Source organism: Dendrobium catenatum, unplaced genomic scaffold (assembly GCF_001605985.2).
Source record: "Dendrobium catenatum unplaced genomic scaffold, ASM160598v2 fragScaff_scaffold_243, whole genome shotgun sequence".
NCBI lineage: Eukaryota > Viridiplantae > Streptophyta > Magnoliopsida > Asparagales > Orchidaceae > Dendrobium > Dendrobium catenatum.
Genome location: NW_021318705.1, coordinates 1,387,559 through 1,412,836, shown reverse-complemented (window position 1 = coordinate 1,412,836; position 25,278 = coordinate 1,387,559). Strand labels below are relative to the sequence as shown.

General features: G+C 37.3%; 1 protein-coding gene across 5 annotated transcripts in view; it reads left to right on the top strand.

Moving 5' to 3' along the window:
* Positions 1–24,573, top strand: part of LOC110094673 (serine/threonine-protein kinase 4-like) — a 90,299-nt gene extending 65,726 nt beyond the window's left edge. For 3 of the 5 annotated variants that reach the window (XM_028693236.1, XM_028693240.1, XM_028693239.1), the window contains exons 19-22: positions 869–933; positions 4,320–4,371; positions 23,977–24,050; positions 24,135–24,573. In XM_028693236.1, coding sequence (XP_028549069.1) covers positions 869–933; positions 4,320–4,371; positions 23,977–24,033 — 174 coding nt within the window. In that variant the 3' untranslated portion in view covers positions 24,034–24,050; positions 24,135–24,573. Of the gene's footprint in view, positions 1–868; positions 934–4,319; positions 4,372–23,976; positions 24,056–24,134 lie in introns of all 5 variants that reach the window. The other 2 variants (XM_028693238.1, XM_028693237.1) reach the window with 2 other exon arrangements.
* The last annotated feature ends 705 nt before the right edge of the window (positions 24,574–25,278 follow it).

The window sequence follows — 25,278 nt, the reverse complement described above, 5'->3', positions numbered from 1 at the left end:
CAATTTGTTAGGAAATACTTGATTTCAAGTAATCCCTAAACACTTTAGCAATTTGTTAGGAAATACTTGATTTCAAGTATTCCCTAATCACTTTAGCAACAAATCTCAAAGCGAACTGCTGTCCACAGCAGGAAATCAGCCAAAAACAGTAGAAAAAGAGAGGAAAACTGCAGGAGATGAGGAGAAAACACTTGTATTTTACTAGTAGACAATGAAAATAGCAAAGATACAGTTTGTTCTTCAATTCGAGAGGAAGAACAACTCTCCAAAGTTCTCCGGCGAAGCCAAGAGCCCAAGCACACAAACCCTAGATCTCAAAAGAGAATTCAAATTCAAGATAATCCCTAATTCTCCCTTAACTCTCTAATTATACAAAATTAATCATAAAGGACAATCATAAACTTTCTAAAACAGCCTTTCACGTTCAAAATTTCCCTCCTAAACTCCCCCTCTCAAGCCTACGTGGATTCACGGCTCTGTCGTTTCCGCCCAAGCCGCGTCTCGCTTAGACGCGGACCGGTCCCTGTTGGACCGGTCCAACCGGCCCATCCTGGGCCGGTCTAACAGATAGTGACAATATATTTGTCTTGAACTATAACTTATCTGATTCTATATTTATGTTGCATTATTTTCTCATGACCATGGTATTAGCTGCACTGCACATTGTTATTGCTGTAAAGGCAAAGGACTCTTCTATGCACATATCTGCACATTAGTGTTCACCTTGTGCAAGACATATCTTTCTTTTTCTTGGATGCGACTATCTAATGATGTACAAGGAATTTAGATTCCTGCAGCTACAAATGACTTGTTATGCAATAATTGAGCTAATTAGTACTGATGGAGTTTGAGTTTTTTCTTTAAACAGGTCAAAGCAGAAATTACTGAAAGAGAACGTCTCCTGCTTGTTAAATTTTCGGAGCTTCAGGCCAGGTATGTCATTTTTGGGTGAATAGAGGCTTAGGCTGATGTCATATATGATAAGCAATAGTTTATATGAAAGAAGCTGACGACAAAGGTCCTTGAAGTCGATTGGAGAGGTACACGAATGTAATCTGCTGACAAAGCTTGGAAGATCTGACGACAGAATGTTGAAGCAGAAGAAATCTAAAAAACAAAAGCCTTTATATGTTCCTCCAACCCGGTTCACAATCTCTTAACAAAAGATGGGTGTCTTAATTGATAATTGACTGCTTTTCTTCGGTCAAGTTAACCTTATAACAAAAGGAAGTCTTCAACAGGAAGACTCTTACCAGTTTGACTATTAGCATATTTTCTCGAGGAATGATCAATCTTGAAGTCCCTTCGAATTATATATACACGCGCGCCCTTTACTAATAAAAATTTTCCACTGGTCAAATCAATCCTATATTCTTGTCTTTCAAAAACTTTCAAGGGGGCCAATCAAGCATTCCTCTTTCCAGTACCTTCTCTATCTCCGATGATCTTAGATCATGTGTCATCAGTCTGCAATAAACTTTCGCAGTGGCAGTCTTGACATTTCAACCATCATCTATTCAAGATTAGTGATGTTATGCTTTTAGTCATTTAGATTTGAAAACTTTCATCGCAAATTGTAGGCTACAATAGGAAGGAAATTAAAGGAGAACTCTGGGTTTGAAAAATGAAAAAGTTACAAACTTACAGGGGCTATTTGGGTGCAAGTAGGATGTAACTCAAGTAGGGTTTAATAAATCCTGATTTAGTAAATTCTGATGTAGTTAAATCCTGAAAACTATTTGGCATGAAAAATAAAAATTTTGGTTAAATCTTAATGAACATGAAAAACATAAAATTCAGTTAAATTTTAATTAACTTTTTGGTTACTTAAATGGGTTGTTGGGCTGCAAATAGGAAGCAACTCAAGCAGGATTTAATAAATCCTATAAATCTGGATTCAGTAAATTTTGAGGCAGCTAAATCCTAAACATTGTTTGGTTACTTATAGGGATTGTTTGGCTGCAAGTCAGATGTAACTCAAGTAGGATTTAATGAATCATGTAAATCTACATTTAGTAAATTCTGAGGCAATTAAATCTTGAAAGTTATTTGGCACAAAAAAGATACAATCCGATTATGTCTTAATGAACATGAAAAAGATAAAATCTGATTGAATCTTAATGAACTATTTGATTATTTACTTCAGGATTTATGACTGTTGATCAAATAAGATTTTAATAATAATAAATTATTTATTAATATTTATAATTAATTTATATTAATTAAAAGATTAATGTATTTGTATCTAATTTATATAATTTAATAATACAACATAACAACAATATCATGTCTTTATCCCACTATGTGGGGTCAGCTACATGAATCTTTTTTCTCCATTGTACCTTGTTAGAAGTTAAATTATTATTTAAATTTAATAAAGAAAGGTCATTTCTAATATTTTCTAACCAAGTCTTTTTAGGTCTACCTCTACCTTTTTTAACATAAGTCAAATCTAATACATCTACTTTCCTAACCGGGTCATCAAAGGCTATCGTTTTATATGACCAAACCATCTAAGGCGACTCTCTCTAATCTTATCTTTCACTGGAGCTACTCCAACCTTTTCACGTATATGCTCATTTTGTATCATGTCTCTAAAAGTAAAGCCACTCATCCACCTAAGCATCCTCATCTCTGCAACACTTAATTTAATATTACAATTCTCTTTTAATGGCCAACATTCTGCACCATAAAACATTGCAAGTCTAACCACCATCTTATAGAATTTTATCTTATAGTTTGAGGTGATTTTTCTATCACACAACAAGTTTGATGCATTCCTCGTGTATTTCACCATCACTTTGAACAATAGACCCAAGATATTTAAAATGTGTACTCTTATTAATGCTTGATCACTCAAAGTCACAATCCCCCCACTAGAACTATTATTACCAAAATTACACTTCATATATTCAGTTTTAGTTCTACTCAAACGAAAGCCTTAGGACTCTAAGGTTGACCTCCATAATTCAAGTTTATCTTCAACTCCCTCTCTAGTCTTATCAACAAGAAGAATATCATCAGCAAAAATCATACACCAGGGTACAACCTCTTGCAAATATCTAGTGAGAACATCCATGACTAAAGCAAAAAGATATGGGCTTAAGGTTGATCCTTAATGTAGTCCAACTAAAATTGGAAGATATTTGGTCAAACCACCTTGTGTCTAAACACAATTAATAGCTCCTGCATGCATATCCTTAATGACTTGAATATAAGCATTATTAACCATTTTCTTTTCTAGAACTCTCCATAGCACTTCTCTTGGAACTTCATATACTTTCTATAAATCAATAAATATCATATGTAGATCCTCCTTATTCTCTCTATACTTCTCCATCAAACCTCTCAATAAATGTATAGCTTCCATAGTCGACATAACCGACATGAATCCAAATTGATTTTGAGAAATATTAGTATCACGCCGCAACCTATGCTTCCATAATTTTCTCCCATAGTTTTAAAGTAATATAATTTAATATTACTAATTATAATTTTAAAAAAATGTATCAATACTAATTATATTAATTAAATCATTTTTATTATATATTAATATTCCTTTTAGTTTTTAATTACTAAAATATTTACACCTATAACCTCTAAATGAAGACTTAATATCAATTATGAGTTATATGATATAGGGAGATCTAAAAAAGGAAGTATCTCTAAAAATTCTTATTTATAACTGATTAATATGTAAGACCCAAAATTTTCATGTATGAAAAATTGAAATTAATTAAATATATCTTAAAACTTATTTTAAAGTTTAAGGTTAATTTACTATTAAATTAGTATTAACTCTTAATTACTATCAGTTAAATAATAACATTAATACTAAATATTAAGGTTCTATTAAATGAAATCAAGCAAAGCAAAGTAAGCATCCCTTGGCTAAGTATTAACAGTTCATTTGCTATGTATGAATCTCCCATTACATATATTGCATAATTTTAATTGTATTAGAAAACTCTAAAAATAATGAAGTTTATGTGTTAATTTCTTAAGGGGCCTTGGCATGATGTTATAATAGAATTACAGTGAATGGAGTTGGGAGGAAAATCATGATTTTTGCTAAAGCTTAGATGCTGTTTAGTTATTAAAAAGGATTTCGTATGTTCGAATTCCGAAGGTGTTCAAAGGTTTCTAAATAACTACAATTGAATGCTAATGAAGGTCTTAATTTGAAAGGGCATAGAAGGATTCATAAAGCAAATCCCATAAAGTTTTCTAATATAAGCTGACCACAAATAGTTTTTTTTTTTTAACCAATGATGATTTCTTATCAATGTACTTCATACATTAAGCGTTTCTCTTTACAGGATGATTAACCTGACAGATGAGTTAACTGCTGCAAGGTCGAAAAACGTTCAAGTAAGTTTCTGTTGTGCATATTAATCTTGGTTACTTCTTTCGTTTATCAGAATATAAGTTATTTTGTACGTCCTTCCTGCCGGATGATCTTCCAAGTCAGATATCTCAAGTTTGTTTTCTAGCCAAGTTTTTTCACTACTAACAGCTCTCATTTATAAAAAGAATTAGACACTTGAAATAAATGTGAGAATAAGATTTTATTTTTATGATTATTATAAGGCATCTAATTTCTAAAATGAAATAATAATAATGTTTGTCACTTCTAACATTCTAACAAGTAATAAACCTAGATGATGTGTCTTTAGAATAAAACGAGATTACAAAATAGAATAAAAAGTTTACAATATAATATAAATGACCTTGTAAGACTTTAGTCAGGGAGGCAAGGAAAGAGATCCTATTTTGTGGATAGAAAAATCTTTGCTATCATGTGGATAGAAAAATTGTGTTTTCCTATCCTCTTTTTTTTTTATAATTACTATGATCTTAAATATCTTTAAATAGGGGTATCAATATTTGACACAACCCGAAAACCCGGCTCGAACCTAACCCGAAAATTTTATGTTAGGGTCAACCCGTTTGAGAAACGAGTTAGGTTTGGGTTCACAATTTCGACCCATTTGTAAAACCGGATTGAGTTTTGGTTGACTCGGAAACCCGAAACCAACCCGGGTTGACCTGGGAACCACGTCTACCGTCTAGTCTTTTTTATGTCCATGTCAAACCGCGTGAGTGCAACAGCGTCTGACGTCTCGTCACGTGAGAGCCAAACATTGTCCCGTGCTGACGCTGTTGTCCGTCAGCGCTATCAGGGAATGTCGTCCACGCTGGTTGGGAGCGTTGTCCGATTGTCCCGTCTTGTGTAGTCATCCACTCGTCCGTCGACGTCGTCGCGTCCATGTCGTCAAGGCGTCTACATCCTTCGTGCTGGCCAGATCGTGACGTCTGTCTCATCTATGTCGTCGAGGCTTCACCGCATTAGAGGCTTAGAGCCTTCGCCTTCGCCAATTCGCTAGACGCCACTTCAACTAACTCTTATAGCATGCGAATGCGCGTGAAATGCATGTTCTAACCCGTGCGGGTTGGGTCGGGTCAACCTAATAACCCTCATGGGTCGGTTCCAGGTTGGATCTGGTTAGGGTCAACCCATTTAGACCCGTGTCAACTCGAGTTGGAGCCGAGCCTGACCCATCGACCCGTTTTGACACCCCTATCTTTAAATGCAATCTTGCTTCAACTTCAAATGCATTATTAAATACTGATAAGATTCAAATTTTATTAGATTTTCACAATCATTTGATAGTCGATTAATGAAGTCCCAAATTTTCATTCATGAATGACTTGCATATCATGATACAAAAGTAATTCTTTTTTCCTTCCAAAACTACAAATATTGGTGTAAGGAATGATTCAGTTATGGATTCAGATACAATAATGGGTGCATATTACAAAGAAACATGGGTTGATCAAAGACATGGATGGAAATCTATGATGCACCGACACTCCACCTAAAGAAGGAATGCAATGTCGGACACTTAATAGACACAGACACGTGCCCGACACGCCGTGGACACGTGTCAGACACGTCTAAGGTGTGTCATATTAAAAAAAAAAAATAAATCGAACACGCGTGTCTGATTATTTAATAAATAAAAAAAACCCTTAACATATATCGTCGTATAGCGCCCGAAGCCCTAACTTTCTCAATCCCAATCGCATTCGTTTCGTTTAGGGCGAGTGAGGTAAGCAGCCGAGGCAACCGGTCTCTTTTCCTTCGTTGTTTCCGCGCGAGCAGGTCTCTTCCTTCGACGTTTCTGTGAGCAGACTTCCTTCGTCATTTTCGCGTTCAACCAAGGCTTCCCCATTCTTTCTTCTTCGTCGCACCGCGAGTAGACTTCCTTCCTTCGTCATTTCCGTCCGCAATCAAGGCTTCCTCGTTCTTTCTTCTTCGTCACACCGCTAGCAGGTATTCGTCTTAAGTTTTTCTTATTTTTTCTTGAAAATATTTTGATTGTTTTGGGTTTTGGATGTTAAGAGTATTAAAAGAATTTTGTTTTGTTTTTTTTTTCTGAAAGTATTATAATGAGAAGATTTAAAAATACCTAAATCATTTGTTGGAATTTTCTTTGATGATTTTTACTCTCTAATGGTGTTTGCTGGAGATTCATTTGTTGCCCTGATTTTATTTTGAACTAATATGATGAGTAGAACACTAGAATCTCTTGGTGGAGATATATAGTTATGCCCTAGACTTCTTTGTGATGATTGAAATGGAGTACTGATGGTGTTGTTTTTTCTATTGTTGTTAGTAATTTTTTTTTAATGTATTATGTTTAGATTGTTGCAAAATTGGTAATTTTCCCATTTCCGTACATTGGTATTATCTTTTCATATCGTAATTGAAGACTTTGGATTCATTAGGCATAAAGATTGAAATGTTCCATCTAACAGTAGAATACGATAAAAAAAGCTATCTAAAAATTACTATCATAATAGGTTATTGAAGAGAGTAGATGGTTGCTTTAAGCTATCTTAGTTTACAACAATTGCTTATATTTTCTTTCTCCTATTGTGAAGAAAAAAGAAATCAAAATTCAAGCCTCTACAAATGTAATTATTTCACTACAATGCATGTTGACATTTAAAAGTTTTAAGTTACAAATGTAATAGTTTCACTACAATTTATGTTGCCTATATTTTCTATAGTTTTCTAAGTTGTTTAGTTGTTTTTTACAAAAGTTAAGAGTCGCAACTGATCTTGATTTTATTAAGCCTTTATTTCTTCCATTTAACTAGTGCATTTAAAAGTAAAATGAGCTTTAGTGCTGATGGGAGTGGATTAGGCGAAGGTTCAAAAAAGCCATCTGTAGAAACTGATAAGTCATTATGGATTCATGTTACCAAGTTAGGAAAAACTTTTGAAGGAGGAGGGAATGTTTCATTGAAATGCAATTATTATGATGGCACCTACAATGGATCATATTCTAGGGTGAAAGCACATCTTCTTAAAATTGTTGGCCATAGAATTAAAATGTGCCCTATGATTACTACGGCGGAGTTGATTGAAATGCACAGACAAGTTGATGAAGTTGAATCTAGGATCTAAAGGGCACTTTCTAAAGAGATACATTTGTCATCTACCCATGGTTCAACCCGCACTTCTTTCTCATCTGTTAGAGTTGATCATTCATTATCATTTAGAAATGAACGATATGAATCAAAGAAAAAAAAATGAATTGCCAATAGTTCTTTGAGAAGGCTTTTAGCATGTAGCAGTGAGAGGAATTGAATGTTGAAATTTCACTACAATGCATGTTGACATTTAAAAGTTTTAAGTTACAAATGTAATAGTTTCACTACAATTTATGTTGCCTATATTTTCTATTGTTTTCTAAGTTGTTTAGTTGTTATTTACAAAAGTTAAGAGTCACAACTGATCTTAATTTTATTAAGCCTTTATTTCTTCCATTTAACTAGTGCATTTAAACGTAAACTGAGCTTTAGTGTTGATGGGTGTGGATTAGGCGAAGGTTCAAAAGAGCCATCTGTAGAAACTGATAAGCCATTATGGATTCATGTTACCAAGTTAGGAAAAACTTTTGAAGGAGGAGAGAATGTGTCATTGAAATGCAATTATTAATGGTGGCACCTACAATTGATCATATTCTAGGGTGAAAACACATCTACTTAAGATTGTTGGCCATATTTTAAAATGTGTCTTAAGATTACTACGGCGGAGTTGATTGAAATGCACAGACAAGATGATGAAGTTGAATCTAGGATCAAAATGGCACTTTCTAAAGAGATACATTTTCCATCTACCCATGGTTCAACCCGCACTTCTTTCTCATCTATTAGAGTTGATCATTCATTATCATTTAGAAATGAATGATATGAATTAAAGAAAAAAAATGAATTGCCAATAGTTCTTTGAGAAGGCTTTTAGCATGCAGTGAGAGGAATTGAATGGTGAAATTTCACTACAATGCATGTTGACATTTAAAAGTTTTAAGTTACAAATGTAATAGTTTCACTACAATTTATGTTGCCTATATTTTCTATCGTTTTCTAAGTTGTTTAGTTGTTATTTACAAAAGTTAAGAGTCACAACTGATCTTGATTTTATTAAGCCTTTATTTCTTCCATTTAACTAGTGCTTTTAAAAGTAAAATGAGCTTTAGTGCTGATGGGAGTGGATTAGGCGAAGGTTCAAAAGAGCCATCTGTAGAAACTGATAAGCCATTATGGATTAATGTTACTAAGTTAGGAAAAACTTTTGAAGGAGGAGGGAATGTGTCATTGAAATGCAATTATTATGGTGGCACCTACAATGGATCATATTTTAGGGTGAAAGCACATCTACTTAAGATTGTTGGCCATAGAATTAAAATGTGTCCTAAGATTACTATGGCGGAGTTGATTGAAATGCACAGACAAGTTGATGTAGTTGAATTTAGGATCAAAATGGCACTTTCTAAAAAGATACATTTGCCATCTACCCATGGTTCAACCCGAGCTTCTTTCTCATCTGTTAAAGTTGATCATTCATTATCATTTAGAAATGAATGATATGAATCAAAGAAAAAAAATGAATTGCCAATTGTTCTTTGAGAAGGCTTTTAGCATGTAGCAGTGAGAGGAATTGAATGGTGAAATTGTAAGGATGTTTCTTTCAGCGGGATTTCCTTTCAACCTTGCAAGAAATCGTTATTATAAAAATGCTTTCACTTTTGCATGTAATAACAACCTTGCAGGTGATGTTCCATCTGGCTACAATGAAATACGACTACAATGAAATACGATCAAAATTATTGGAAAGGGAAAGAGCAACAACAACAACAACATCAAGCCTTTATCCCACTACGTGGGGTCGGCTATATTAATCCTTTTTCTCCATTGTGTCCTATTAAAAGTCAAATTCTCGTTTAAATCTAATAAAGAAAGGTCATTCCTAATATTTTCTAACCAAGTCTTTTTAGGTCTACCCCTACCTTTCTTAACATAAGTCAAATCTAATACCTCTACTCTCCTAACCGGGTCATCGCAAGGCCGCCGTTTTATGTGACCAAACCATCTAAGGCGACTTTCTCTAATCTTATCTTCTACTGGAGCTACTCCAACCTTTTCACGTATATGCTCATTTCGTATCCTATCTCTAAGGGTAAAGCCACTCATCCACCTGAGCATCCTCATCTCTGCCACACTTAACTTAGTATTATGCTTCTCTTTTAAAGGCCAACATTCGGCACCATAAAGCATTGCAGGCCTCACTACCATCTTATAGAATTTTCCCTTAAGTTTGAGGGGTACATTTCTATCACATAACAAGCCCGATGCATTCCTCCACTTCAACCATCCAACTTGAATTCTGCTGATAATATCCCCATCTATTTCACCACACTCTGAACAATAGATCCAAGATATCTAAAACATGTACTCTTATTAATGACTTGATCCATAGCACTTCTCTTGGAACTTTATCATATGCTTTTTCTAAATCAATAAATATCATATGTAGATCCTCCTTATTTTCTCTATATTTCTCCATCAAACCTCTTAATAAATGTATGGCTTCCATAGTCGACCTACCCGGCATGAATCCAAATTGATTTTGAGAAACATTAGTATCACGCCGCAACCTATGCTCCAAAACTCGCTCCCATAGTTTTAAAGTATGACACATTAACTTAATACCTCTATAATTCGCACAATCTTGTACATCACCTTTATTCTTAAAAATAGGAATTAACACACTCATTCTCCACTCATCTGGCATCTTCTTAGTCTTCAAAATAGTATTAAAAAGTTTAGTAAGCCATGAAATTCCTTCATCTCCTAAGCATTTCCACACCTCTATTGGAATATCATCAGGTCCAACAGCTTTTCCACCTTCATTTTCTTTAAAGCCTCTCTAACTTCAGTTTTACTAATACGCCGATAAAAACATAAATCTTTATTTTCATCTAGGGTGCTAAGGTTACTATAGTCAATCTTATTTTCACAATCTTCATTAAAAAGTTTAGCAAAATATCTCATCCATCTTTGTTGAATATCATCTTCTAAGAAAAGTATTTTTTGATCTTCATCTTTAATACACTTCACTTGAACTAAATCCTTACTACTCATATCTCTTTGTTTGGCTAACTTATACATATATCTTTCTCCCTCTTTAGTATCTAATCTATTATATAAATCACTAAAAGATAATGCCTTTGCATCGCATATTGCTTTCTTAGCATCCTTACGAGTCACTTTATATATTTCCCAATTATCAGAATTTTTAAAATCAAACTAATTTTTATAACAAAGCTTCTTATTAAAATATTGCTTGAACAAACAAAATGAGGGTGGAAAGAAAAAAGATGTCAGTTTGATGTTACGATGGTTGGACTGATCCTCAAAGAAGACCACTCATTAATTTCATGGCCGTTACAGAGAATTACATAATGTTAATTAAAGCTGTGAATTATGAAGAGAATATAATGATAAATATTTCATTGTCAACTTAATTAAAGAGGTGGTAGTCATGATTGGGCCTTCAAATGTTGTGCAGGTTATTATAGATAATGCACATGTGTATAGTGTTGCAGGATTATTGGTGGAGCAAGCTTTTTCTCATATATTTTGGACTCCACGAGTTGTGCTCACTATAAATCTTGCTCTAAAAATATTTGTGCGGCGAAGAATATAGAGGCTAATAAAATCGTCTAGGCTGAATGTCATTGGATAACAGTGGTTGAAGATGATATTGTTCTGATCAGAAATTTCATCATGAACCATTCAATGAGACTTTCAATGTTTAATGATTTCTCAAATTTGAGAATGTTAGCTATTGCTGAAACTCATTTTGTCTCTGTAATAATCATGTTGAAAAGATTCAACAACAACAACAACAACAACATCAAGCCTTTATCCCACTACGTGGGGTCGGCTACATGAATCCTTTTTCTCCATTGTGTATTAAAAGTCAAATTCTCGTTTAAATCTAATAAAGAAAGGTCATTCCTAATATTTTCTAACCAAGTCTTTTTAGGTCTACCCCTACCTTTCTTAACATAAGTCAAATCTAATATCTCTACTCTCCTAACCGGGTCATCGCAAGGCCGCCGTTTTATGTGACCAAACCATCTAAGGCGACTTTCTCTAATCTTATCTTCTACTGGAGCTACTCCAACCTTTTCACGTATATGCTCATTTCGTATCCTATCTCTAAGGGTAAAGCCACTCATCCACCTGAGCATCCTCATCTCTGCCACACTTAACTTAGTATTATGCTTCTCTTTTAAAGGCCAACATTCGGCACCATAAAGCATTGCAGGCCTCACTACCATCTTAGAGATAGGATACGAAATGATTCAAACAAATAAAAAATACTCTTCTGTAAAACCCAAAAAATATCGTTTTAGACCTCGCACGCACTTCGATGCATCACGACGAGTTTTAAGTGAAAAATTCAAAGTTGTCGGATTTCAACGAAATTAATTTTAAAAAATTCTATGCAAAATTCTAAGAAATTTGATATATAAAACTTATATTTAATTTTACTTAATTTAGGAATTAAAAATCATGGAAGTCTCATAATACTAATAATACCCTTAGAGGTTATTAATGCTTGGAATGTTTAAGTGAGGGTAAAATGGTCAATTACAAAATCCCTAAGTAACCGAAGCTTTAAGGGACCGAATTCTATTTGGTCCCTCATTACATTAGTGCGGCCAATACCGAGAGAAGAAGCGGAGGCGGAATGGAGGCGCTCACGCAAGGCAACGAGCGGTGGCTCCGACGACTTCTCTGGCAAGGTTCTCGAAAGGAATTTGTAAGGGAAAGCCTAAGGAACACTAAGGTGCATTTCTAAACCTAGAAATCTTTATGTTTACCATAGATTTTTGAATTGGAGAAATTTAGGGTTTTTCCCTAAAGTTAGAAATTTTGAAAGTACTGTTATAAATTTGTTTCCTAATAGTCCTAAGATGGTTTCTAAGAGAAGAAATTGAGTTTTTCTTACAAAATATTATTTTGATGAATGTGATGTTTTAACATGCAAAAGTAAGCGTTTTAATGAAAATAGGTTTTTCAAAATTTGGGTTTTAGGTAAATTCCGAAAATAGAGATTATTTAAATTAAATTAGGAGTAAGATAAAGGGGTTAATTTGGATAAAATAGGTAATTATACAAAAATATAAATTTTTAGAATATATAATTTCTTTTTGTGATCATTTAGAGGGAGGGAGAGAGAGAGAGAGAGAGAGAGAGAACTTAGGATAATTTAGAATGAGAAGGAGACTTTTATTTTGATTTATTTGAAGATTTTTAAGGGGAAATTAATTCTTATAGGTGCTAACTATTTGAGGTGACCTCAAAGGAAGGAGGTATAACATAGAATTATTTCCTAATTTTTGTAAGTATGCATGGTTCTTTACTCTTATCAAATGGTTGATCATGCAAATTATATGTTATATTTTATGGTCTTATATGATAAAGTTTAAGTGTTATATAAAATGAGATGAGATGAATATGATATGAATGTTATATTGAATGTTTGTATGTGCATGCTGAAATGATAGAGCTCATCCCCTTATAGTACTAGCTGGGGACGTTATACTCGTGCACGTTAAAATGGTAAAGGATATGGAAAAGGAAATGATAAAGGAGTACCTTTATGGTATTAGACGGTGGCTCCTATGACGGTTGTAATATATACGAAATGAGAAAGCTAAGTATATTGATATGAATATGAAAATGAAAATGAAAGATATAGTTTTATGACATGATACGTTTAATTGCATGTTTTTAGAAAATCATTTATGTTATGTTTTAAAGAAATATGACATCCAGCATATTATGCCGTTTCCCTTGATTACTGTAGTTCAAAATTATGTTTTACTTACTGAGCTTTGTCTTAATGTTAGTTGTTAACATTTTTTAGGTAAGTTTAAGTAAATCAAAATAAGTAGAATGGGTGACAATATATATCGTAGAAGATGAGCGCCTGAGGAAAGGTAACTATATGAATATTACTGATTTTATATTTATGTGATTTCAAATTTGATGTTTTAGAGGCTCTTTCAAATGATAAGGTGATAGTCTTAGACATTTGATAATTTAGCTATTGTCCGACCTCTGTTCCCGCCTCGCCTACACGAGCTCATTGGGCCGGGTCATAACATCTTCAATCTATGGTGATTAGTGAGAAGTGGTCTTGTTATCGAGAAGATGACGTTGGGAAGATAAGGTATGTGAAAGAAAAGGTTTTAGATGATTTATTGTGGGATGATGTGATATGTTGAGAGATGCTGACACAAATAAATCATGCATACATTTAATTTATAAGATGTGAGACTCTATGTTAGCAAAAGTGAAAGAAATTAAATACAGACATGAAAGAAAGTCACATAATGAAGACTCAAGTTTTTGGAGCATTGTCTATATCATTCTTGAGGATAGGTGAAGCAAAAACAACGCATCTCTGCATTGTTTAGCTCATTCATTAAATGCAAGGTACATTTATATTCATCTTTTAAACTAATTTTAAATTTCTTGGCAAATGAATAAATAATTTTGAGCTCCGAAAATTTGGTCCCAGCCTCCGCTCTCTTTTCTTTTTATTTGGTGAGGGAGTTTTAACTGATAAGTTCTGAGGTAAATTTTGTAAGGCATATGGGTTTATAGATAAGACACTACCCAGAGATTTTGCCCTCATTTAACGAGGACTTTATGATCTGAGTTCTAGTTTCCTATAGGCACAAGCCCCTATAGTTAATTACCCCTCCCGATTACAAGAGAGAACTTTCGATTAAGGCTAGTCGTCAATCAGATACGTAGAGAATATGTGTTATCTGGCATATAGTAGCAGCAATGGATTGAGGATTTGAGAATTTTGAAATTTGGAAGATTTGATATTTAAAATTGGAAATTGCACCATCTTGTACTTAAAGTGGATGGTGGGGGAATGGATGATGGACCCGATCAAGATCTCATGGTTCCGTCATCCCGGGTCATTATAGAGCTTGAAGGCCTGATATGAATGTATTAAAACTAATACACCGGTCATCACAACCGCCTATTTGTTTGAAGGTTCGAACCTTTTCGACTCCTATTGATACGTATAGAAGGATCGGGTTCGAACTTGAATTCACTTGTCGACCCGCGCAGCGTCCCTAGACGTCACGTGTGTACCAATAACACGCTTGTCGGGGCCCATGCGAGTGTTTGGGGGCATTTTATAATTGAACTCTGTCAACTCCTTTTATCTACTTAGATGGATCAGGTTTAAATTTAATAACCCGAGCAGCATCCCTAAACGTCACGTGTGTACCAATAAGCTCGTCGGGGCCCTTACAGGTGTTTGGGGGCATTTCATAATTGAACCATGTCAACTCCTTTTATCTACTTAGAAGGATCGGGTTCAAATTTAATAACCTGCGCAGCATCCCTAGAAGTCACGTGTGTACCAATAACACGCTCGCTGGGGCCCTTGCGGGTTTTATGATTGCTTTTACCCCTTTTAGTGTACCTATGTGTATACAAACTACGGTGCACGTGCGGGGGTACTTTAAAAGTATTTGTAGACGCCTTCTGTTCGCCTGCATAGAAGCTGCGGATCCGGTGGCATGGTGTAGCATCTTATGAATAGAGTTGTTCGCTGCTTCGTACAGGTAGACTGTCGTGCACTACTCGTTGCTTTATGCAGGTGGATCGTAGTGCACTAACTAATCTCCTGCCTTAATCTATAGGTGCCTGCATTCATTGTAGTTCTTTGACATTTGTTCGTAGATTGTATGTAATATTCACAGCGGGGCTCCGTGGGAGCTTGTATCTGTCGTATTCTTTATGCATTTTGCTGTGGTTTTGGTCTCCACAACACATCTACTATTGCTGCAGGTAGATGTATTCTTTCATTTGTAGATTGAGGCTGACTACAGGATACTGCATTCACTGAAGTCTTTCTGCATCTACCCATCAGTGGCATGTGACACATACATTTGTTTTTGTAGAGAGATCGTATGTGTTGCAAATCTTTCATCCTTGCTTGTAGAGGTCCAATATATTTACTTGATGTTGAATGGTGGTTGACTATAAGAGCATTACAGCATTCATCGGCTCTTGCTGCATTGCTTGTAGGTGCTTTCATTTATCACCATTTCTTATGTGTTTTATATGCTCTTTTGTATTCATAGCATTTCAATAGTTGTTATCTTCCCAATGGACTACATCAAGCATGATTCTCAAGGACTACACTAAGCATTAGTTGGAAGGAAGTTATATCCTTAACATTCCTCTTTCTTTGCTTGTGGGCCTACTGCGTTGCATGTGATGTATGATGTCTCTCATTGAAGAATTACCATATCCATGTATAATGCCAATCTTTGTTATTCATAAATAATTCATCATCTATGAAGCACCACTAGTTTCGTTGTTTGTAGGTAGAATTAGCATATTCATTTTGTATATTACCATTGACTTGCTGAATGGATCGCACTTATCAATAATTTCCCCATGCATGTTGATTGGCAACTTGTAACATTCGCTTGTGTGTGTTATGATGAGCAGCACAAATCCTTTACGAAACCATTATGATGAACATTTGCCATTTGATTACACTTTCATTCCTTGTGGATTTCCACTAGTTTGTTTGCATGCATATGTTGATTAAGAAAGTGCCACCGTATTCATCATACACTTCATGCAAAATCCTTCTAGTAGCCTTTGATTGTATGATCAATATAGATATCACTTGCTCTCATTTCCAAGTCAACTTGGTTGGACACTTTGAATCATATAAATTTCATTGTTCATCATTCATATACATTGAGACTTGCTTAACAAGAGTCCCTTACATATTCACATTTGATTTCAATATCATCATTCATAGATTATCCAAATTCAAGGAATGGTTCCTTATTTAAGTCCAAGCTCGAATCAAGTTCTTCTTGATTGAGTTTGGTGCAAATTGAGTTCAAATTCCATGTTGTCCAAGTCATTCAAGTTCAAATTTAAGTAGTTTCGTTCAAGTCAAGTTCGTGTCCACAAGTCCTCTGCTTGAGTTCAAGTTGTTCAAGTCTTTGCTCACATCATTTGATTTTCAAATCAAATGCAAGTTCAAGTTCAATTAAAGCTCAAATCAAGTTTTAGTGTAGTCCTTCGAGTTTAAGATCATGTTCAAGTTCTTTGTTCTTCTCATTTGATTTTCAAATCAAATGTAAGTTCAAATTTTATACTTTCAAATTTATTTGAGTTTAAGTTCATTTAGGTCAATTGAATCAAGTCCACAAGTCCCAAAATTGTTCCAAGTCCTTGTCTTATTTCAGACAAAATTTCGGCAGTCTCCCGGCTTCTCCCCCGTTTAGGAGAAAAACCAAGAGGCCGCCTACCCGCCACGTCAACAAAGACGTGCACGGTTGGTGTTTGTGAGACACCGCGGCGGTAGTATTTTATTTTTTATCCACCACGCCAACAAAGGCGTACATGGGGGTTTTAAAAAAGCATTTTTTTGAAAAAGCAGTTTGCTTTCCCCCCGGTCGGGGGTACTTATGAGTGACCCCACCTCGCCAATGCCATGTATTTATTTCTCTGGCACACCTCACACCTTGCCACCATCTCCTCGACATTCTTATGCATCCCTTTCCAGTAGAACTCAGCTGCTAACCTTATGTATGTCTTCTGTACTCCGGAACGGCCCCCGACTGCACTGCCATGAAACTCCTGCAGCAAGTGTGGAATATGTATAGAGGTTCGTGGCATCACGAACCTTCCTTGGTATAATAATCTCTCCCCCTCAATGATGTAACCAGGCTGACTGTTCTTGTCTTTCCTCAGATCCTCCCTGATCTTTCCCAATTCCTCATCTCGCATACTTTCTTCCTTGATGGCCCCCTAATCGACCATTAATGGTACTGACAGGGCTAGCTCCTGGAGCTCCCCCACACATCTGGATAGGGCGTCAGCTGCTTTATTTTCCAAACCCGGCTTGTATTGGATCTCGAAGTCGTAGCCCAATAGTTTGGATAGCCACCGCTGATGCTCCTCAGTCACCATCCTTCGCTCCAAGAGATACTTCAAACTCTTCTGATCAGTCCGGACAATGAAATGTCGCCCCAACAGGTAGGGGCGCCATTTCTGAATGGCTAAGACAATCACCATCAGCTCTCTCTTGTACACTTACTTCAATCTTGCCCTGGTCGATAGCACCTGATTGAAGTAGGCTACAGGCCTGAGTCTGCATCAACATTGCTCCCGACGCATCGGTCTCTACCACAAAGGCCTGGCTGAAATTTGGAAGGGCTAGAACTGGAATAGTGGTCATGGCTTTCTTCAACCTTTCGAAGACCTGGGTAGCTGCATCACCCCAGGAGAAATTGTTTTTCTTCAGCTGCTCCGTCAACGGCCAAGCGATGGAACTGTACCCCTTCACAAACCTCCGATAGTATCCTGTCAGTCCCAAGAAACCCCTCAACTCCTTGATGTTTTTGGGCATGGGCCATCTATGCATCGCTTCAATCTTGACTGGTCAGCTGCCACTCCCTCTTAAGACACTACATGTCCCAAATATTCCACTCTAGACTGGGCAAAACTGCATTTCTTTAAATTAGCTTCTAGCTGATGTATCTGTAGGATTCTCAAAACCTCCTTTAGATGCTTCAAATGTTCCTCCTCGGTCTGGCTGTACACCTGAATATCGTCAAAGAAGACTAGCACAAACTTCCTCAAGTGCTGCCTGAATACCCTGTTCATCAAGGACTGGAAGGTAGCGGGGGCGTTGGTAAGCCCAAATGGCATCACTAAGAACTCATAGTGCCCCTCGTGAGTTCTGAATGCCGTCTTCTGAATGTCCCCTTCATTCTGATTTGGTGGTAGCCCGACTTCAGGTCCATCTTTGAAAACACAACTGCTCCATGCAGCTCATCTAGTAACTCATCGATCACAGGAATGAGGAATTTGTCTGGTACTGTCTCCTTGTTCAGGGCTCTGTAGTCCACGCAAAACCTCCAGCTCTCATCCTTCTTTTTTACCAGTAAGATTGGACTGGAGAAAGGGCTCACACTGGGTCTGACGATCCCTGCTTCCAACATCTCCTTGATCAGCTTCTCAATTTCATCCTTTTGAATCTGGGGATAGCGATAGGTTCGAACACTGATCGGTGACACTCCCTCTTTCAGAAGAATGGCATGCTCCTGCTCTCTAGGCGGTGGCAATCCCTAGGGTGGCTGGAAAACCTCCTTGTATTGTTGTATGAGCGGTTGCACCATCGGAGGAACGTCTCCTTCCCCCACACTGACCCTCTCCAAACGTTGCAGCTCTACCAGAAATCCCCCTACCACCTCCTGTATGGTTCTGATCATGGATTTTAGAGATACGACTGCCCTTGACAGCCCTGCATCCCCCTGGATCACCTTCCTCTGCCCTTCTACCCTCAGTTCCATCCTCAGAGCACCCCAGTTGACCTTGGTCTCCCCCAAAGTCTGTAGTCATTTCATCCCCAGGATGACATTGATACTTCCCAATTCCAGAGGAAGAAAATCCTCCCTCACTTGTATCCCTTGGATGGTCAAGACCACTCCCCTGCAAACCCCTCTTCCTATCTCCACCTTCCCCGTGCCCATCATCACCCCATAGCCTCCGGTATCGACTGGTTTCATCCCCAACTGGTCAACGATCTAGGTGGAAATGAAATTGTGGGTTGCCCTACTATCGATCAGCACCAACACTTCACGGTCAGCTATCTCTCCTCTTACTTTCATAGTGTGACTCGGGGTGAATCCCACTACTGAGTTCAAAGAGACTTATGTCACATCCAGATGCAGCTTCTCCTTCCCTTCTGACCCGCTCTGACCTCCCTCCTTGTCTTCGCACATGAAGAGAACCTGAAGAGTTCGGTCCTTGCACTGGTGTCCGGGCATGTACTTCTCATCACAATGAAAACATAACCCCTTTGACCTCTTCTCCTGCATCTCATTCTCGGTCAGCCGTTTGAACTTGTTGACCCTCTTGCTGTGCAGAAACAAAAAAAGAAAAAAAAAATCAAAATCCCTTACCTACCGCAGCACGCCGCACGATCTCGCACGTCGAGACCATGTCGACGTCGCCTCACGCACGTCGCTCCCACGTCGCTCGCACGACTCGCTCGAGTCGTTAAAAGCCCGAAAGCAACGAGGCCTTCGGCCTCTTACGCGATTCCTCCTCTCCTCCCGAGCCCTCTCTCCACGCGCGAACTCCCCCTCTCTTGTTGCTGTCCGGCTTCGGTGCTTCACAGGAGGTGTAGAGATTGCAGACGCCGCTCCTTCGGCTCCTTAGGCTGTTCGACCTCGCTCATTCAACGACTTTCTCCTCCTGTCGGAGAGGAAGTTACGACATTTTGACCGGAAGCAAGAAGTGGAGTTGGCTTAAAGTCGTTGCTGTTCGGCTTTGCCCCCTTCTCCGACTCCCCTTCCTGTCACGACTGGAAGTTACGACATTTTCATCGGAGGTAGCCACGGGAGCTCATCCGCAGAGAAGGTAACTTCCTCCCGTTCGCGCACTTCTCCGGCCAAATCCCGTAAACCCATCGGATTAAGGGATTTGAAAAAAAAAATAATATAATATAAAATAAGAAGAGCGAGGGGAGGCCGGGGCCGAATTTTCGGAGCCCACAGAACTGTCCCCCAACTCCCCCTCCCCCAGATCGCTCCTTGTGCACCTCCCTCTGGTTTCCTGGGACTACCCCTTTGGAGGGTAATACAGCAGTAGTCATCCTGTTCGATCCCCCTGAGTAATAGCCTCGAGCTCCTCTTTTTGATCTCTTCTGATCTTCCACCAATTGTGCCAGCTCCATAGCCTTGCCTAAGTTCCTTGGCTCTAGCACTCTGACTGCTGTTCGGATCTCAGGTTTAAGCCCCTTCATGAAGTTCCCTTCTAGGGCCAACTAAGAAATGTGATCCAATCTGCTTGCCAGGTACTCAAATCTGTCCTGGTAATCGGCCATAGTCCCCTCCTGCGTCAAAGCGAAGAATTGCTCATAGAAGTCTCCTCCCCCCTCGGCTCGGAAACGTTCTAATAAACAATCCTTGAACTCTCTCCAGCTCCGAATAGGCTCCCTCCTATCTTGCCACTGATACCATGCCAACGCTTTCCCTTCCAGACAAAATCCTGCCGCCGTCAGCTTCTCATCATCTGTCAACCCGTTGACAGCGAAGTAACGCTCCACCTTATAGATCCAACCATGGCCATCTTCGCCCTCAAAGATAGGCATCTTCAACTTCCTCACCTTCGAATCCCCTCCGTTACCCCGGTACCCTCCATAACCCCCCATTCCTCGAAGAGGAGGTGCTCCCCAAGTGTCCCGGTCATCCCTACGGCGATGGTATTCGAATTCGTCGTCATATTCCCCACTTCCCCTTTCAAAACCAGCACCTCGACGCTGAAATTCCTCTCTTCTTCCGCCAAAATCTGCACTTTCGTCATATTCCCCTCTCCTACCTTCAAATTCAACACCTCAACGCTGAAATTCCTCTCTTCTTCCGCCAAAATCTGCACTTTCGTCATATTCCCCTCTCCTACCTTCAAATTCAGCACCTCGACACTGAAATTCAGCACATCGACGCTGAAATTCCTCTCTTCTTCCGCCAAAATCAGCACCTCTTCGATCGTTTCCCATGCTCATCTCCTCTCTAGAAAATGGCTCTAGAGGCGGCATGTCGTCATCTCCCTCAAGGACCTCTACTTCCGGATTCCTCCTCCCCCTAAGCGGGTTTGGATTCACTCCTACGCCATGGTCTCCGGTAGTCCCTCTTGCTTCCGACGTCGTCGGATTAGTCTTCATCTCAAGTAATTTCTTCATCATTTCTTCCATTGCCGTGAACTTTCCCTCGAACCTTTCATTGTTGGTGGTGATTTGATTTTGAAAATCAAAAAATCTTGCCTCAAAATCGGTTTTCAATTGACCAACTTTGCCTTCCAAGACGTCTACCTTCTTTCCGGCCATCGCTCTTCCCAACGGATCACAAAAAAAATCACTTCCGTAAGCCCAAAAGTTCGCTGAAAAATCTGATTTCAGCCGCCAAAAGTCCCCAAATCGATGCTCTGAAACCAATTTGATAGGAAATACTTGAAATCAAGTATTTCCTATTCACTTCTTGCAACAACTCTCCAAGCAAACTGCTGTCCGGAGCAGGGAAACAGTGAAAAACAGCACAAAACTGAAGAAAAACTGAGAGAAAACGTAGGAAAACAATTGCAAACACTTGTATTCCACTAGTAGATGCAAACAACAAGCAAGATACAATTTTCCTTCAATTCGAGAGGAAGGAAAAACTCTCCAAATCTCTAGCTGTAGCCAAGAGCCCAAGAACACAAACCCTAGATCTCAAATCCAATTCAAATTCAAGATAACCCTAATTCCCCTCTCATCTCCCTAATTAATCATGAAAGGAGGATTACAAAAGACCTAATTACCCTTCTAATTCAAATTCTCCCTCCCAAAATTTGAATTAACTCCAAGTGGGCCTCCCCAGCTCTTCCGCCCCCTCCCTGTGCTTGCCTGGCTTCCGCCGGCTATAGACCTGGACCGGTCCAGGTTGGATCGGTCCAACTTGGCCAGGTGCCGGGCTATCAGTATGTTGGGGTGGGGCATGTGTAATTACAGTCGAACATGACTGGGCTCTACCATTTATGAAAGGAATTTATCATTTGACTAAACGACAATCATAAGTTCAAGTGGGCGTATGAAATAATAATCAAACATAGGTGGACGTCAGGCATGCAACTAGGATTTATGGGTGAGAACAGGTTGGAGTGGTGTATGACTAAGGCTCACAAGGAGCGAGCGCAGGCAAGAACATCCTAGCGCAAATTTGAAAATACTTTATCATTTGATTGAATGAAAATCTTATGTTTCGGGTGAGATGTGTGCAATTGCCGTCAAAAATGAGTGGGCTCAGGCGTGTAGCTAGTAGGGTATATGGGTGGAAATAGGTTGAAGTGGTGTGTGACTAGGGCTCGTTAGCAAGGAGCTGGTGGTGGCGGGAGCGGCTTAATGCAAATTATATAAAGAATTTATGATTTTGTTGAACGACAATCATGTATTGTGGGATGTATGCAATTATAGTTAAATATGATTGGGCTTTAAGTATGTAGGGCTCACAAGCAATAAACGGGTGTAGGCAAAAGTGGCTTAGTACAAATTGTAAATAGAATTCATCATTTGATTGAATGACAGTTTGAATACTTGAAGTTCATTGCATTATTAGTATATTGATTTATTTGATTGCAACATGTTTTATCTTCTCAATAATTAAATTTAGACATTTTGATTCATTTTTAAATGCATGCCCTATTTGTTTCTAAAAACATATTCAATATAATGTCGCTTGAAATGTCACCATGCAAATGTTGTGTTAATCAGGATGAGTATATCTTAGGCTCCTTTCATACCTCTTAAAGAGAGAGTTAATCACAGCACGTGGTCAACCTTATGGTTATCTCTTACACTAACACAATGCCTCGAACTTTATATTGAGAAATAATCTCAGCCATTTTTTATCCTATTTTTAAACTGGTGAAAATTGGCACCATGTTGGAGTAAAAATGCTTTTTAATAAGGTAGGGTTGGGAAATGACTACTATGCTACTGGCCCAATGATTCATCTATTTATTTAGAATTAGAAAATATGTTTTAAAAAAATGATAAGTTTTCTTGATTTAATTAACGTTAGTTAGAAATTATTCATGGTTTTTAAACTCGACAAACCACCTAAGGTTTGTAATTTCATACTTAAATGAGTTGAAAGAAGATCATCTCATTCTAAAACACATCTTTCATCTACAAACAACAAAATGATCGTAAGTTGGAAAATATGGTGTAGATCTGATAAAGTTTAGTGATTTTGGGCAAGGAGTGTGATAGTTGTATTATTGCTTTGCAGTCCCTAATTGAGGGAATGCAAGCTCATGAGTAAGAGGTTCAGATAAGGTGGATTTAGGAATTACAGTTTATCTAGAAGTGTATGCGCGGATCCTCGTAGCTCTAATTCTTACAAGGGCTCATCTAGTTTCTTATGGATCAAAAACTTATTTTAGATAATCATAATTTCATTTTCACTCTGAGTGAGAAAAAAATTGTAATATTCACATTTGAGGAAGTTTGTAGGTCTTGAAATTTGAATTTTAACTGCTCCCAAGTATACGATAGAATCTAAAAAATTCATTATTTCTAACGTTATATTTTCAAACTTTAAGCAACCAAGTAAGCCCTATGAAAAAAGAAACACCTACAAATTGTGAAAAGAATTTATCATTTGATTGAATGATAATGTGAATATTTAAAGTTCATTGAATTAGTAATTTAATTTATCAGCTTGCAACATGGTTTTTTTTTCTCACTAATTAAATTTATACATTTTGATTTATTTTCAACTGCATCTCCCGCTTGAGGCATTACCATACAAGTGTTATTTTTTTTTTAAGATTTGGAAATATAAAAGAAGGAACAATTCAACCTTTTAGCTACCATTGTCATGAACATAAGCTCTTTGGTTCTGCTTTGAGAATCCTTCACCATTTCATGTCTGCAACTGCATCATCATCCAGCTTAATATTCAACTAGTTTTGACATTCTTTTTCCACCTTCTGTAGCTGCAACAACAAATAAATGCCGCTTATTCAAAGAGAAATGAAAAAGAAGCAGCTTGATTTCTGTACTCGGTAAGGTCGCGTAAGGATACCTATATCGATCATTATCCCCTGCATTACCCTTCCCAGCCCGTATATTTGGCTGACCGATTTCTTCTCAGGTTCCTGTAAATAAAGGCGGAAGCATAATCTTTACACACAGCAGAATTCTATTTACAACTACACAGTTTTCCTTCTTTCTCAACCAATCGTATTCATTAAGCTTTCAAAATCACCAACGGTCGTATCATCTTGGAAAACACAGCGGAAAGTAAGTTACAGATAAGCTATTTTTTTCTGTATTCTCCCTTATATTTCATAAAATTTCCCTATTGTGCCTGCCTTTCCTCATCATCTCTTACCTATATTTGAAATCACACTACTAAACTGCTTGTAATATAAAGGTGTTTGGGTCTTCACTCTTCAGCATTATAATAACCTCTTGAAATAGATTTTAGCCATTCGTTTAGCTTGTTATTCATCCATAATGTTATATTATTGTTTATGATTGATGTACAAATAAACTTATTTCTACTTTGATAATGCTCTTTAATCATTTAATTTTGGTTTGATTTGGGGTGGCTTTTTTATTGTTTTGTAAAGCTGTACAAAAATCTATTAAAAATAGGAAAAAAATAATGATGTAAAGTTGTTCCAAATGAAGTCTTAGGTATCGTTTGGGACAGCTTTCTTACTGCTTCTTAAATTAGTTTTTTTGTTTAAAAATTGCTTTAAAAAGTTGTCCCAAACAAAGCATTAGAAAAAAATAATCTATCAAATTTTTATTCAATTGTCACATTGCTATTCATCCATAATGAGATATAGATTCGGTGAACCTATCACAGGAAATTGAAGAGAGAAAACAGAGTTATGAGAATCATTTCATTATTTGTTAAACCGGCTACTTATGCAATATTGTTTTCTTGCTGAATTAGGGGTATACGTGGCATCCCCAAGAAACTAAAGAATTTAAGAGTAATAGGAGAATTGTCGTAAAATATGGTTTCTATTTAAAATTAGGATGTACAAGTTTTAATGGTTATAAGGATATAAATGAGTCAAGTTGACTTATAAATTGGCTTGAGCTTGATTTGATAAATGACTTGTGAGCCGAGTTCAATGGACTAGAGAGTCAAATTTAAGCCAACTTCTACTTGTCTAGTTAATTCACGAGCTAGTTCGTAAAATATTAATACAAAATATAATTAAAATATTAGAATTCAGGATTTCAACTACAAAATTTTTAAGTGTTTAAAATTTACATTT